Source organism: Ornithodoros turicata, unplaced genomic scaffold (genome assembly GCF_037126465.1).
Source record: "Ornithodoros turicata isolate Travis unplaced genomic scaffold, ASM3712646v1 ctg00001238.1, whole genome shotgun sequence".
Taxonomy (NCBI): domain Eukaryota; kingdom Metazoa; phylum Arthropoda; class Arachnida; order Ixodida; family Argasidae; genus Ornithodoros; species Ornithodoros turicata.
The window spans coordinates 24,707-41,379 of NW_026999514.1; the positions used below are offsets into that span (position 1 = coordinate 24,707).

The 16,673-nt window shown below is 46.1% G+C and overlaps 1 protein-coding gene across 2 annotated transcripts; it reads left to right on the forward strand.

Annotated features, from left to right (window-relative positions):
* The first annotated feature begins 229 nt into the window (after positions 1–229).
* LOC135376700 (zinc finger protein 436-like) lies at positions 230–16,432 on the forward strand. 2 transcript variants are annotated; one of them, XM_064609187.1, is made up of 5 exons: positions 500–517; positions 619–696; positions 2,525–2,723; positions 4,158–4,301; positions 13,650–16,432. In XM_064609187.1, exons 3-5 carry the CDS (start codon positions 2,549–2,551, stop codon positions 15,197–15,199), a joined length of 1,869 nt encoding a protein of 622 aa, XP_064465257.1. In that variant the 5' UTR covers positions 500–517; positions 619–696; positions 2,525–2,548; the 3' UTR covers positions 15,200–16,432. The 2 variants fall into 2 exon arrangements, with proteins under 2 accessions (XP_064465258.1, XP_064465257.1); XM_064609188.1 differs by having other exon boundaries at positions 230–696; positions 2,495–2,723.
* The last annotated feature ends 241 nt before the right edge of the window (positions 16,433–16,673 follow it).

Here is a 16,673-nt window from a genome sequence, read left to right on the forward strand (position 1 = left end):
ATTCGCTCGCTTTCTCGGGCTTGTCGTTTACTTTTTATCGACACCGTTTAGAGAAGAATGTGGAACAGAAGTGGATCATTTCTGCACTGATTAGTTGGTTTCGGTTTACATATTTTTGTCGCGGCGAAGTGCAAAAGGACGTATTTCACTGGTGTGGTTCATTGAAGGGTAAGGGAGTGTAAGAGCGTCGTTTCGCGTTTCACCGCTGGCGTCAGTCAGAAGTTCAGAACTTTGACGTAGAAAATGAACTCGAGTGTGCTCCAGCAAACGGTCATAGCAGACGACGCGTGGACATGAAATGCTATCATCATCATGCTTTTTGTGTTGAGCGCATGAAACTAAATACATTCAGTTGTATCGATAATTAAATTCTAATCTGATAATGAAGTGCGTTCCACACACCGCGATTTTCTTACTTATAGGCTCGTAACCATATTTTTATTTAACCCATGCAACGACATCGCCATCATTCTTTCCTTCTTTCCTTCCTCTGTACATGGCGGCGCGCACAGCGAACGTAAATATTGCAGCGTTGAACATTGAAAAGTGGTGCTCTGTCCGCGGAGACAATATTGGGATCTCCACCATTTGACGGGACCCTTTGTTTCTTGCCGTTAGTGTCGATTCTCCAAGCCAATTGGAACCAAAGAACCCCGAGCAGAAGTTCTAGGAGGAAACCGAGACCCCCATGCTTAGGTAAGTGACAAAAACCAGGCTTTGTCTGCAAAACACTTCTTGTTTTGTCTAAACGTATTGGGCTGCATAACTCGCAGTGATAGCGACGCAAAAATATCAAGTTTCTAAAATTTCATTTTATAGTATACTATATCGAAGGATCACAGTACATTTTGCGGGCATGCTGACGAGCCTTCCACCCATAATGTCATTGTCATTTCTAGTGTGCAAAAAATGTACTAGTTCATAGGCTGGCTATAGCCCTGCCCTTCGGTCACGAAACCTATCGTTCAGAGTTCACCACGGCCGCGTGACACTGTGACCCTGCCCGTTTTTCGTGCGTGAACAAGTACCACGCAGAACTCTTGCCCTACAGGACCAGAGAAAAGTTTACCGAACACCAGGGTGACATATTTCTCGATTGGGTCGACACGTTAGCAGCGAACGCAGGTGGGCCCAGAATACCGAATAGAATAGCGAGCCACCTGTCTGTAAGTGTGTGTGTGATCCTCTTTGCTGCAGGTGTAGCGATAATGGAAATGCATTCCATGGTCCTCCGTTGTTGGAAGCGAAAATTATGGTCCAGTACTGAATTCGGGTAATGACTGTTCCTGTTGTGCGATATCATTTCAGCGACTTTTCAGTTTATTTTTGTATTTCGACGGCTTTATTCTCTGTAATTCTCTAAATATACTAGAGGAGATCGTGGGAACAAAGAGAAATATTGGATCTCTAGAGTGCATCGCTCGCTTACCTACTCCTCCTAGTCCTCATAACTCCATGACATCAACACATATACGTTTACATATCTCTTTTTTACATTTTTTTTTTTCATTTTGCCGTGGTTATGGCAGTATGGTTTGCTACCGAAAGGGTCGGCCTATGAGTGTGACATTGGATGAAGGTTACGCCCATCTTGGGTTGCTGGACTCGGAGTGACCGAAGACATGTTCCTATGTTTCTTTGAAAAATCTTGCAAGATGTGCTTGTCCCAACAACGTAAAATTACTTGTGTACGCGTGGCAGCGAAGTAGCACTAGGGTAAAACAGGGTGTTTTCAGCAGCTGACAGCTGTGTAACAGCCGTTCCATTACCGGAAACATTAACGGAAACGAAATTCAAAAGCTGGTATCAGAAACGGATAATGGAAACGAAGATATAGCAGTAGCGAAAATGGAAACGGTAATGAAAATACGTCCGTTATCCTTCCCTGGGTGTCTCGCCAATATAGATTATTTATTTATTTATTTGCAGATACTACTAACGTCCTCTGGACGTCATTGTAGGAGTGGAAACATTAAGAAACAACATGTATCATCGAGAAAAAAAACAGAAAGATAGAAAAATCATCAACAACAACACACGACATCAAAATATATACATTATACTTGGCTAAGATGGCCATTCACAGATTATGATTGAAGCTCTGAAACAAAAGCAGATGCCGTTTGGGACTGTCCGGTAATTCGTTGCATTCATTAATAACCCGTACAAAGTAAGAGTATCTGAAGCAGTCATTGCGATAGCTTATGGGTGTAATATGCCAAGAATGTTTGTTTCTTTGAATTCTTCTTGAATGGTAAGATACATATTTGTGCGCTTCGAGCTTACTGTTTTCTCCCAACAACGCAAAAAAGAACTTTAATCTAGCAATTTGAGATCTCTCCGACAGAAGAGGAAGTTGCGAGCGCTCCAAAAGTTCAGCTGTACTTTGATCGCGGTTAGATATATGCCACACTGGTGTTGCATAAAGCTTACATCTCCACCATTCTGTGAGCGTGTGACAACTGTTTATGTTCTTTTTTCTTTTTTTGGAAAGGGTGGCAACAGTTTGGCTTCTCTTTAACAGAAACCCGAAGAGACAGAGATCTGCATGTTTGGGACGTCAAGTTCCAGCCCTCTGGATTTTCAACCCCGAGAGATGGAGCTCTCCCTAAAGTTCGGTGGTCAACTCACAAAAGTAAAATTGGAGCCTCTTGACGCTAGCCTACCAGAACTGGGCCAGCAACAGGAATGCAACGACTCTTCATCGGGAGACAACAACTATGGTAAAATTTTTGTAGACATTGTACTCGGTTGGTGAATGCTTTCTGGAATATTCCTGAGGAACATGGAATAGTGTAAACTATGTACAGTGCTGGACAAAAGTTTACGAAACACGCTTCAGCGCATTCCATCCCCAGAGCGACACGCTAGCAGTGAATGGGACCGTACGGAGTTTCGGAGATTTGCCCAGGTAACAGGGTCACCTGTTTGCAAGTCCGTACGGTTCCATCCTCTGCTGCACTTTGAAGAAGGAAGGCGACGGAGTGTTTTCCGTAAACTTTTGTCCAGCATTGTACTGCTCAGACTAAATGTTCTGGGGAATGTCTTGCATCTGGCTGTCTCGCATCATTTAAAGGGGCCGTCGCATCCGTCCCGGTTGATTCTAAAACCATAGTGCAGTTTTACTCCGCGTTTGTTGTTGATAATAACGGGAAAAATCAGACACAAATTGGTCGTGTCGTTCCTATGCAGTTGGACTGGCTGGAGTACTAGTGGAATGCGTCTGCTCTGTGATCGGCTCGCATGTGTATTGTTGTTTGTGTATGGTGTCGGACGTGTTCATAAAAGCCAGGAGCGTCACAGCTTGTTCCACACAGCAAAGTCACTTAAGGGGAAATCACTTCTTCAGAAGTCCGTTTGCACAAGACACGTGAACACTCTAAACTATCATCGTAAGATTGGCGTGTTCTCTTAGCTTTTTTCTAGTCAATGATGTATTTTTTATTTGACAAGGTTGAGCCGTTGATTTTTAATAAATTAAAGTTTGGCGCGTCTCGAACATGTGCTGCCATCTCGGTAGAGTGTCCCGAACTAAAATATTTGCAAATTCGGGCTCGATACAAATCGACGGATAGTCCCGGAGTTGTACAAAATGCGTCATTGACAAGGGCAAAGCAAGGAGAACACGCTTCTGTTTTGGCGATATTTTACGTCGTTTCTGAGCGCTGTACGAACAAACGTTCTCTATTGTCTCGCGCAGAAGTGATACCCCTTAAGAACTCGCAGTGCTGAGCGAAAGTCGGCATATTTACTGACGTCTCTCCACTTAGTATGTTGCGAAGCAAAAGCTGAGCAGATGACTTCAGAGATAATCGCCTGCTCCTATTTGTGTGCCTAGCTGCAGGGGGACACGTTTTTAAGACTCGTTTGTTTAATACTATTGAAGCTGTTTTCGGAAGAGAGACACGACCAAGTTGGCTGTTAAGCGGCGACAAGCATTACCGTATCGGGGTTTTGCGTACGTTCTCATATCCGATAGCCCCTTTAACAAAAGGATTCAAGGAAGGTTTTCCAGACTGGTGTTTTTGTGTGTGATGTGTACACATGAGTTGTAACAGAGCATAATGAGATTCAGAAAGGGGACAGAGATGACTACATATCACGTGGCTTGAAGCTTTGCTGCGTGACTTACTAATACCTTCTTTGTCTAACTTTAGGGGCAACTCGAGGGATGATCCAAATTAAAGAAGAACCTCGAGAGGAATCTTCGGACGAACATCATATCATTGAAGTGAAGACAGAGCCTTACAACACTGCAATTTTGGACCAGGTGGGACACAGCCATGACTCAACGTCAGAAGGTGATACAAAACGATTAGTTAACTTAGTTACAAAAAAAAATCTACAAAAAGTGTGATGCAACAGATAAGCTTTGAAGAGATTCCTCTCAAGCACGTATCATCTTTCCTGTCATGCTTGCTCATACTTGGGCAGTGAATTTTTCAGTAAAAATCTGGCGCTGTCTTCAATTTGGGGAGAAATCGGCATCACTTGGGCATCCGTGGGCTATCGGGTGTTTTTGTTTCTCATCTTGTGTTTTAAAGGTGCACTAAAATGCAAATGCAACTTGTTCTCAAATGAGAGCCAGTGTTTTAATTAGTATGGTGTAAGCAAAACTAGTTCACGCAACGCTACCGCTTAGAAGAAAGATGCAGTGAAAAGAACATGAGAGAACTGATGTTCTGAGGCTGGAACAACATAGAAGGAACACATACATACAAAGCCTTATTGAGGCTTTGTATGTATTTGTTCCTTCTATGTTGTTCCAGCCTCAGAACATCAGTTCTCTCATGTTCATCAGTTGCCGCCTGCGTCGATCCCGTCGTATGAATGTGTGTATGGGAGAGCAGAAATGTAAGAGTGAAAGGAGGATGAGTGAGAGAGAGTGGCTGGTTTGTCCCTTCAGATGACGCACCCTGGAAGTCGCTGAGAAGGCGTGTTAGCTTAGCTCAATTGGTAGAGCCCTGGACCGGCAATCCAGAAGATGTGGGTTCGACTCCTACAGCTGGCTAACCTTTTCAGTGACTTTCAACTTTCATCACAGTGAAAAGAACTGTCTTTGGCGTCATCCAATGAGACTGTACGAGAAACACGTGTCTGTCTGTTGTGCACATATGGATTTGTAATGGGGCCTGTTGTACTGTTCCGTACTTGCGCCACATGCTTTAGTCTCACATTTTTCGATACGGATTTACGGAATCCTCACGACAGTTATCACAAATCTTCCACTGGCAACGTCTTTTGGACAGCGACGTAAGTCCGCTTTGTAACTCACGCCATGTTTTTCTCCGAAACTGCTCCACGGCGTGGCGCACTCAGCGTGGACTAAGAGCACCCGATGCGCGAGTTAAAGGAACGTTGACTGCTTAGCGGCGAAGCAAAAAATAATCTGGTAAAATTATTGTTGTTGGCTTCGTAACAGAATCCTTAGTAAGGAAATTGCTTGGAATCCAAGCTTCTATTTATGACAAGTATGAAGTTAACGTGGCATGTAACTTAATTTAAAATGAACTTGTTCTCACATTTTAGTGACCCTTCAGGTCCTTTTATAAGCTTTTTTTTGTGGCCTCCCAGCAGTCATGGCCACTAGCTACTTCTACAGTAGTTTAACTATAACTACAAACTACTTTGCAATGAAGTAGTTTAAGTAGTAGTCCAACTACTTTTCAGTGAGGTAGTTAAAACTACTGCTTTAACTACTACAATGTATTTTACAATGTAACATCTGTAACTACTTAACGTTGACCATCAACACCAATCCCATTCTGTAGTGTTCTTGGACACCCGAGTGTGAACGACAAGCAGTGATAAAAGTGAAGATTTAGTAACCATGCATGGCACAATTGCACTGCACCTCCGTTCTCATCAAACAAGTAGCTCGAGGTAAAAGTCGGAAGCACAATCGTGCCGTAAAGCTTGCGACAAAATCGGAAGTAGTTGGCGCCTGCACTAACCTAACTACTGTAGCTGTAGCTGTGTAACACTGTAGCTAACTACTCGAAATAGTAGTTTAACTAGTAGTTGCCACTACATTTCTGCAAGTAGTTGATAACAACTTTTTAACTACAATTGCCTCCCAGCGCTAATCCTCTTAGGCAGCGGCAGTGCTGACACACCTGGGTGTATTTCAGGGAACGCAAGTGACTCACTCTTACATGTGTTACGCGTGGCAACCTCTGCTCGTCTTCAGTGGAAATGTCACTTCAGGATTACGTGGCGACTGGAATTCGGGGAGAATTGGAGTTTAACCGGAATTGTCAGTTTGTTTGGGGGGGGAGGGATAGCCGGGTTTAACCCGAAAAAGTCACTCCCTACTTATACTGAAGGCTGTCACAGAAGACAAAGCGATAATGGTCTGCACCAAGACCTCTCTTGCTAGAGACAGTTTACATCTTTCGTGAACCTCGCTGGCTTACCACGTCTAGCTTACTACGCTGGCTTACTACGCTTACTGCATTGTAGAAGATGGGGAATTTCGAGATAAGGGGGGACATTGAGATACAGTAAAAGCTAGTTAATTTGCACCTCATTAATTCGAATTGCTGGATAATTCGCAAAGTCATCATGGTCGACTTCAAAGTCTGCGAGGACTGCGAGGCAAAGTCGCAAATTGGAGGAGGCAAAGTTATCATGGTACCGCCATATACATCAATGTATATCACACTCAAATCACCTCCGCTACGGATAATTTGAACTGCGCGCCCACAATTGCATGCTGCCGCTGTCAGCTTTCCAGGTTCAACCTGTGCACCAAGCTACTATTTGTGCCAATCAGCAGACACCACAGGAATGCATCTTCTCCTCCTCTCCTTTTCTTTTTTCGGAATCGTGCCTGCATTGCTGTCATCGTTCCACATGCACAGTGTCGCTTATTAGCTCACGAGTGGAGTATCGAGTGCGGAGACAGTGCTCATTGCGTTGCACATGCTGGTGTGTGCGCATGAGAGCAGGTCAGCCCGTGCATAATATAAAACCCCGAGATTAGGGCAAAAGGGGACATACACAACACGGAGTCTCAAAAAGTCAGTCCAGCAACGATTACGAACTCTTTTTCCCCATTGTGGATTTGTTGCCAAAGTGTGGATGAACACACCCAACAGGAGTCCGACATCAAGGCAGAAGCGATAGTTGCTACAGCCATGCGCGACGTGTTCCAGGATGCTTGGGAACTGCCTGTTCTAAACTACCATAAGAAGTCCTAAACTGTCATGAGATGGACCCGCGGACAGCGCCACGGATGAGGAAAGGGAGGTGTTGCGAGTGCGGCCATTAAGAATGGAGTTGCACTGACCTTCATGTACTTTTTTTTTAGCTTTGAGGGAGGTCAAGACTAAGTACTACAGCACGTGCATGCAAACGAAGCTTGACTGTGCTTTGTTTTAACAGTCAAAGAAGAAAGCCACTAACTGGTTTATTTCGCAAATAAAATTCTGGAATGTTCATCGTGCACTCCTGCTTTATCTAGCACATAAACTTCCGTTCTAGACAGTTGGCTGGTGCATGGTTGCCAAAACATGGTTGGTAGAAAATGTAGATGGTCCACCTATTTGTTTTGTTGTGCCTGCTTCTATCTTCCAGTTATTTGAAAGCCTCGGAAGCGGATTGCCTCTTCAATTTTGAGGTATTGACGTATTAATTAGTTCACCTTCACTCGAGCGATACCATCTTGACGGCACAAAAGACCGCATCAAAACCAGGCCTTCCCTAAAAGTACATTCGTGCGCGTTGTGCTTTCTCCAGTTCGTCAGCGTGCACTGAGTTTAAAAAAAAACAAGCGCGGCTACGAAGCGTAGAAAGTTTACCAGGTGGTATTCAAAATGCGCAGATGATACATGATGTTTTTCGGACCTCATGCTGTTAGGAAAAAGAACAGCATGGAGAGAGGAAAGACAGATGAATGGAGAACATCTTCATGGAAAAGCGTGACAAATGCAGCGAAATGGTTCTTAATCTTGCAGCAAGAGCACGTGAGAAACAGCAGAGAAGGTTTTTCCTCGAGACTTTTCTTCCACCAAGGAGAGTGCAGGCGAGAGGGGTCACTGATTGCACCAAGGGATTGAATTCGAAGCAAGCAATCAGCAGTGCTGCCGTCCCCTGTCGGGAGTGGGCGGGATTCGGTCGAAGGACTGCCTTGAGGAATGCTTGAGCTCTGTGCGTGGCTGAACGAATTGGTAGATGACGGTTGGGTTTCAGTCATCCATAAATAACGCCACCTCCAACGCACGCGCCACATTTTTGTACGACGTTGCTGCGGCCTGAACTCGTTGATACAACGAAGTCCGTTCCCGCAGATTTTGGTCGCAGAGAGAATTGTCGCGCAAACGAGGAACAGCCGGAAAATGCTGTTCCCCTCCTCCCCCACCCCCCATGTTGCATGTGTTATCAACTGCATATTCTGTCCGTTTGCTCTTCGTTCCTGCCGTGCTCAGTCTGCTACCTGCGTCGATGATGACCACAATAGTCAAGTGTCCGACGGTCCTGCACTCTTAAAGGGGCATTAAAAGGCAAAAACTTGCTATCGAAAGAAAGTCCGTGTTTCAATTATATATGATGTGAAGGTCGTGTTACGTAAGTTTAATTATGTAAATTTTCGCGAACTGAAGTCCGAAATTTGCCAAGCAAAGGTCACTTTTTTACCTCACCAACGTGAAGAGCGTGTCTAATCTATTCGAACTACTGATAATTGACAGGGATATTCAGGGGTTATCCCATGAGAAAAAATAGCTGAACATCATGCTCTACGAAGCAAGCGCGCGACAAATTTTTCGGCGCAATCCTTGTTGTTCCGCCGAAAGGAGGTTGGAAACCCAGCCCACACCTGCAACGCAGAAAGAGATAACACAGGTATAAGCTTATCGCATCCGACTTTCGTTGGGATCGCACTTACCCTCTCCCAATTTCAGGAACTGTCACTTTTTCTACTATCACTCTGTGGGCTGGGTTTGGAACCTCCTTTCGTCGGACAGCAAGCGATTGCGCTCAAAAAGTCGTCGCGCGTTATGGTTCTGCGCTACGAAAAGCATGATGTTCGGCTATTTTTTCCGATGGAATGCCAGCAAGATTAGTTCACACGGCGCTACTGTTTAGAAGAAAACACAACGAAGCACCGTCTTTGGTATCAGTGAATGGTATCCCCAGGAGGCAAGGATTGGCAGCGGGGCAGCAGGAAAAGCAGGCGCATACGTGTTGTAGTTGCGTGTATTTGGAACTGGTCCGGCCGAAGTGTTGTGTATATGAGTGGCATGGTGTGCACTGCTCATTTTTCAGTACCGATTCTCTGAATGGTACCCGCAACAGTTCTCGCAAATGTCCGACTGACGACATTTATCTTCGGACAGCGACGCCCATCTGCTTTTCAATGCGCACCACATTTTTCGACGGGACTGCTCCATTGTGTGGCAGACACTTGCACGTGCAGAATGGTCTGAAAACACTGATGCATGGGCTGAAACGAGGTTTGGCACTGAACCAGTAAAGAGTCCGGTGGAATTTAGTTTGTGGCTCCGTAGCGTAGTAACGTGCACGAAATCAGCGTAGCGTGCAACCTTGTTCTTGCATTTTAGTGTCCCTTTAATACACGCTGGTTTCCGTGCAAGAGCTGTGTCTCACAATGGGCTCACCTGAAAATGGGGTTGTGCTGTGGATGATGCTATCCACACACGCATTGCATAGGCCCCCCAACTGTACTCTGTGTTACACAGTGACTGGAAGGTCAGTGATCATTAGAGAAGCACAACGAGAGTGTTGGCACCCTGATCGTCCTCAAGACTCTGTTCATAGCCAGTGAGATCGACACTCAGTGGTCAACATTTTGTTTAAAAAATTCCGCGTCAGCGCATCAAAGCAACTGTGGCCATGAGCGATGAAACAGACGTGGACAGATGGAGAGACGACAGCAGGGCAGAAAGGAGTGTGTGGGGGTTAGTGTGCATCCTGGGCCGACTTCGGGGGGAACTGTGCTGACATTCGTCTAGAAAGTCAGTCAGTGGTCGTAATGACGGGGACAGAATATACACGTTCAACCTGGTCCGTCCTCAAAAGTTTGGTCACAGTCAGTTAAAGGTTTTATTATGTTATATTACCTTTATTTTACGTGTATTTATTTGCAGGTCTGTGTTGTGGGCTTGACCTTTCAGTCTCAATGTAACTCTGAAAGAAAAAGGTAAAACATAGTAGGAGTTAAATTTATCTTATCTGACCTTTACAAGTTGTCATGATAACGAGGGAGAAATACACAGTGCGCCTGTGGGGAGGAAATCGTTCCCTAGAAAAGCAGTCACAAAGTGAGGACGTCACCTTCATTTCATTTTTCATTTCATTTCATTTATTCATCAGGTCTCACTTAGTACACAACATTATATTAACAGGCCCGCCTCAGTCTGTGGGGCTTGTGACACAGGGACCGACATCAGCAGCGCTTACCTGGAGCATGAAAACTATAATACGTGATATTGCTGTATGTTACATAAAATATATGAAACCGGCACGATTGACCTCATATGTTCCAGATGATCAGGAGCGAAACAAATTAAATGAAAGCAAATTGAAGCACCCAGCAACTGTCTTCAGACACGGGAAACAAACTTCACAAAGGCTACCTGAAATGGAGATTTCTTAAACGTGCTGTCAAGTCTTGCTTACGTTGGGTGACGAAAATTTCATTGGGCAGCTCGTTAAAAATCAATCCTAAAATCATACTAGCGAATGGCATAATAACGGCTGTGGACTGTATAAAACTGTCCGCGCTGTTAATGCCCGAATTCTGCAATTTCAGTAGCAAGAGAAAGGAGTGGTAAGCTCCATATTAAGGTCGAGCAATTTCGATCAAGCATCTTCTGGTTGCACTTCCTCGAATGCACAGTTGGAGATCAGCACAACCACAGTTGGATCACAACTCAAAAACGCTGTACCGATCACTACCAACGATCGACACACTGAGCAACCTTCAGACCAGAATGAAAGTCAAGAGTCAGGCAAATCATCAACATTAGACCACAAGAAAAACATGCTGTATAAGTGCAGCATTTGTTTCGCCACATGCGTGGACACTCGCCACATGGCATTTCATCACAAAACTCGTAAAACAAACAGATTTACTTGTGACGCGTGTTCCGTGAAATTCCGTCGTGCATCAACTCTGCGGGTGCATGCAAAGTGTTGAGCCGGAGAATGGTTGCACGATTCCACGTTATGTGTACTTGCATTCACATCTAGCACGCACAAGTGCAATCTCTGCCCTGCAGAATCCAGCCACAATATGCGCCTGCGGTATCACAGGCGCATGGGCAAGAAGTTGTTCAAGTGTGATCTCTGTCCTGCACAGTTCAACCAAAGCGTGGGCTTGTCACATCACAAGCGAAAACACACAGGCATGGGGCCATACAGACGTGATATCTGCCCTGCGGAGTTCAGCAAGAGCAGGAAACTGCGAGACCACAAGAGAACACATGCGAGTGAGAGGCCATACAAGTGCGATCTCAATCCTCAAGCACAATGCTCAAGTATCACAAGCGAAAACATACAGGGGAGAAACCCTTTAAGTGCGATCTCTGTCCCACAGAATTCAGTCATAGGACAGCTCTGACGTGTCACAAGCGAAAACACACGGGTGAGAAGCCCTACAAGTGCGATATCTGTATTGCAGAGTTCAGCTTCAGTGCGAGCCTGTTGTATCACAAGTGAAAACACATCGGCGAGAAGTCCTATAAGTGTGATCTCTGTACAGCGGAGTTCACCCAGAGTTTTAGCCTGTCGCGCCTCAAGTGAAAACACACTGGTGAGAAGCCCTTCAAGTGCGACTTCGTTCCTGCAGAGTTCAGCTGTAGCGCGAATTTCGCGTGCCACAGGCGGACACACACAGGCGAGAAGCCATACAAGTGCAGTCTCTGCCCTGCACTGTTCAACCGCACGACGGCACTGTCACATCACAAGCACGCACACATGGGAGAAAAGCCGCACAAGTGCGACCTCTGTCCTGCAGAGTTCAGCACAAGGGCAGGCCTGCGGCGTGACAAGCGGACACACATGGACGAGAAGCCATACAAGTGCGACCTCTGTCTTGCTGAGTTCGGCCAGGGTGAGAGGCTGTTGTATCACAAGCGAAAACACACTGGCGAGAATCCCGGTAAGTGCGACCCCTGTGTCGCAGAGCTGAGCCAGAGCGCAAGCCTGTCATGTGACAAGCAAGAACGTGTGGGCGAGAAGCCCCACAAGTGCGATCTCTGCACCGCAGAGTTCACCCTGAAGGGCAGCCTGACTCGCTACAAGCGAAAACACACAGGTGAGAAGCCCTACAAGTGCGGTGTCTGTAGTTCAGAGTTCAGGTGTAGTGGGAAGATGTCACGCCACAGGCGCACACACACGGGCGCGGGGCGACACAAGTGCAATCTGTCCTGCACAGTTAGTCGATAGCAGGACGCTGTGGCGTCACAAGCAAAAACACGCAGGCGATAAGCCCTAACCTCTGTTCTGCAGAGTTCACGCACAGCATGAAATTGCAGTGTCACGAGCAGACACACACGGACGAGAAGCCACACAAGTTCAATCTCAGTTCCTGCGAGCTTGACCCAGAGCTCAAACCTCCAGGGCTACCACAAGGGGGACCTACGTGGATGTTCAGTGGTGCAACCTCTGTCTTGCAGAGTTCAGCCATAGCATACATGTACGCGCAGCAGTGATTCAGTGATTCCTTTGATGAAAAATTTGGGAGTGACACTGCTGTTGTCCCGGGCAGCCTGCATCTCCGCAATTCTCTCCATTTCCCGCAACTCACTCTAGATAGTCATGCAAGTGAAGTCAATAAACCTATTGTTTTTCCTCAACACCCACTCAACCATCGTGACCCATTCCACATACATCAAGTGCCAGTGTGCAAATTTTTGTTTGTCCCTGGCGGAGGAAATGTCTCTGATGGAGAGGTGGACACGTTGATCAACGTGTTTTTATTAACATCTAAAACACAAGGTGCACCTTTTATGCTGAGAAATATTAGATGCTGCACTGCCTTCATGTTGACTGCCTTCCTTGAGCGTGTACATTGCTATAGGAGCGTTACTGATGTATAGCGGTAGGTAAATGCCCCTTGTGTGGCATGAGATATTGAATAAATTTTTAAAGGATCCCGAGGGAGCCCTGCCTTGGGCACTCTCGTGCGTATTGTTTGTTTGTTAAGGGTGGATGGCCTCGTCAGAATTTCTGTCGGCAAACGTTATTTTGCATGAGGCATAGCAGCAAGGTAACTACCACCACCACCTAGCATCAAACCTGCAAATAGGGGAAGTGAAACCCCGTTTCAAACCATGCTCACAGGCAGCCTAACTGTTGCCGGCATACAGCAGCGATTGACCACCCACTCAAAAATCACACATTTGGGCTAAGTCTTGGTGCTCAGCTGACGGAGTGTAAAAACTGGGTCCTCCACAATGCAAGAAAGACAAATTTTTGACGATGCTGCCGTTCGTTGCTGGGAGAGGGTGGGATGAATGGTAGATGACTGTTTGGTTTCGCTCTCTCGTAAATAATGTGGCCTCTGATATCGCTCTATATTTTTGTGCAATATTGTGCCTTAGTTCTGTGAGCAAACTCTATGCTTACGTCAGTCAACTACAAAAACTGTCCGCGCTCTCAAAGTCCACATTCTGAAATTTCAGGAGCGAAAGAAAGCAGTGGTGGGCTTCACGTTAAGGACGAGCTCAGAAGCAGTTGCGATCACGCATCTTCAGGTTGGACCTCTTCCAGTGCACAGTTTGAGACCAGCACAACAACAGTTGAACCGCTGTTCGAAAACGTTGCACTAGTCACTCTTGACGGTCGACCCACAGAGCAATCTTCAGACCAGAGCGAGACCCAAGTGGCGGGCAAGTCATCGACGTTCGGACATGAGAAAGACAGGCTTTATAAGTGCAGTGTTGGTTTGGCTACATGCATTGACACTGGGCTCTTGGAAGATGATCTCAAACCTCACAAAACAAAGACATTTACCTCTGACATGTGCTCCGCGGCAATCAGTCATGCATCAACTCTGCAAGTCCATGCAAAACATTCCATGGGAGTAAGCTTGCACAAATCCAAGATATGTGCATTTGCATGCGCATCGAGCGCATCCAAGTGCAATCTCACCCCTGCAGAGTCCAGCCACACTATGTGCCTGCGGCATCACAAGCAGACACACATGGGCAAGAAGCGCTACAGGTGTGATCTCTGTCCTGCAGAGTTCGGCCATTACACGAGCCTGTGCCGTCACAAAAGAAAGCACACAAGCGTGAAACGTTACAAATGCAATCTGTGCCCTGCAGAGTTCAGCAACAGTGAGAAGCTGCATGATCACAAGAGAACACACACGAGTCAGAGGCCATACAAGTGCAACCTCTGTCCTGCACAGTTTGGGCATAGCACAATCCTGAAATGTCACAAGCAAAGACATACAGGCGAGAAGCCCTATAAGTGTGACCTCTGTTCTGCAGAATTCAGCCTTAGCTCTAGCCTCTATGACCACAGGGGGACGCACAGAGATGTGAAGCCCAATAAGTGCGATCTTTGTCCCGCAGAGTTTAAGAAGAGGGACACCCTGCAGTGTCACAGGAGATCACACACGGGAGAGAAGCCATACAAGTGTGACGTCTGCATTGCAGCGTTCAGCCGTAGCTCAAGCCTGTTGCGCCACAAGTGGACGCACATGGGCAACAAGCCCCATAAGTGCGACCTGTGTCCTGCAGAGTTCGGCAACAAGACGGGCCTACAGTGCCACAGGCGAACACACACGGGAGAGAAGCCATACAAGTGCAATGTCTGCCCTGCGGAGTTCAACCACATTACGAGTCTGTCATATCACAAGCGAAAACACACAGGCGAGAAGCCCTATAAGTGTGACATCTGTACAGCAGAGTTTAGCCGTAGCTCGATCCTATTGAGTCACAAGCGGACACACACGGGAGAGAAGCCCCATAGGTGCGATCTCTGTACTGCAGAGTTCAGCAGTAGCGGAAACCTATCACGCCACAGGCGGATACACATGGGCGAGAAGCCCTACAAGTGTGATCTCTGTCCTGCAGAGTTCATCGAGAGCACGAAGCTGCGGTATCACAAGCGAAAACACACTGGCGAGGAGCCCTATAAGTGCGACCTCTGTCCTGCAGAGTTCACCGGCAGCACGAAATTGCGGTGTCACAAGCAGACACATATTAGCGAGGTGCACTGCTAGTGCGATCGCTGTCCGACAGAATTTAGCCACAGTCCAGACCTGGGGCAATACAAGTGGACACACATGGTCGAGAAGCCATACAAGAGCATTCTGTCTTGCGAACTTGAACCAGAGCACAGACGCCCAGTGATACCATAGGTGGACTTATATGGGTGTGAAGAGGTGGAGCCTCTGTCCTGCAGAGTTCAACCACAGCACACACATACACACACAAGCCAGAGGACCAGCAGAGCATGGACGTGTGGCTCCATAAGTAGGCATGACACACTTGGGATAGAAACTGTGCAACTGCAGTCAACACGACCACATGAAAGAGAGAAGGCATCCAAGTGTCTGTTCTGTTGCATGTCCTTAAACCTTTCGACCTAAAGGAGCACATGGCATGGCGCAGGGGGGAAAGGCTGTAGAGATTCTATCTGTATGCCCAGCGTATCTTATTTTCTTTTGTTTGCTTCTCCTGATTCTTCTCTTTGGATGTTTCACTTGAGACTCGAGCACATGAACAGACGGAGGTTGATGGGAGTTGAATTGGTGCTGGATTGGGTGGTGATGGATGTGAAATCTCAAACACCGTACCCAGTGCCAAGGAACAAACAAACAAACATGGAAAGGACATCACACAGGTGTGAAATGCCAACCCAGCTTTATATCCTTTATTTCCACGAGCAAAATTCTTGTTCCCTTTTCATTATCCCTGTGACAGACACACCTTTTTTACTTATTTTATGGCCTCACTTTGCTAAACCATTGAAATAAAAGAGTAATTTTGCAAAATGTAACAACTTTTAACTAAAATCCTGAGAATTACCTTTTCGGTCGCGATCATCTGTTCTGGAATGCATTACAATTTGTTAATGACATCACTATATAGTGATCATTGAGAGACGCTCGTGTAGGGGTACGAGAGATCAAAACTTGCGAAAGACGATGGCCCTGGGTGGCTATGCTTCACTACCTGACGGCATATCAGCACACTTCCCCTGTTGTTGACCTCGGAAAGTGCATGATGTTTTTGTTGCCGATGGGGGTATAATTCATCATAGATGGGATTCAGCTACTTCAACATCTGGATCACTTGAGAGGGAAGGAGGAGAACTGTTTGTGCTGTGTGTGAAGCACTTTCGCATGCACACAATATTTAGTTGCAAGTTGTTGGATCGTATAGACAGGGTGTCTTTTTTCTTTTTTTTTTCAATACAGTTTTCATTAAAAAAAACTAAAGGCTATAGACATCCTGTTTTCACTTCTGTCGTCTCTGGGCCGGTGGACGTTCTTAGCCATATGTTGCTCAGCCGTTGAATGACCAATTACCTAAAAATCGTTAACTTTTTAATTATGAAAGCTACGAAGTTGTCCCAATTTTCCAAAATTCCCAAAATTCGTAAAGGAACACCGTTTTTTTTTCTTTAATTTGTTCATTGCGCACCTTCTGAGACGCGTCTTTCCTTCACCCCCAGTGTGAGAAGGTGAAGGA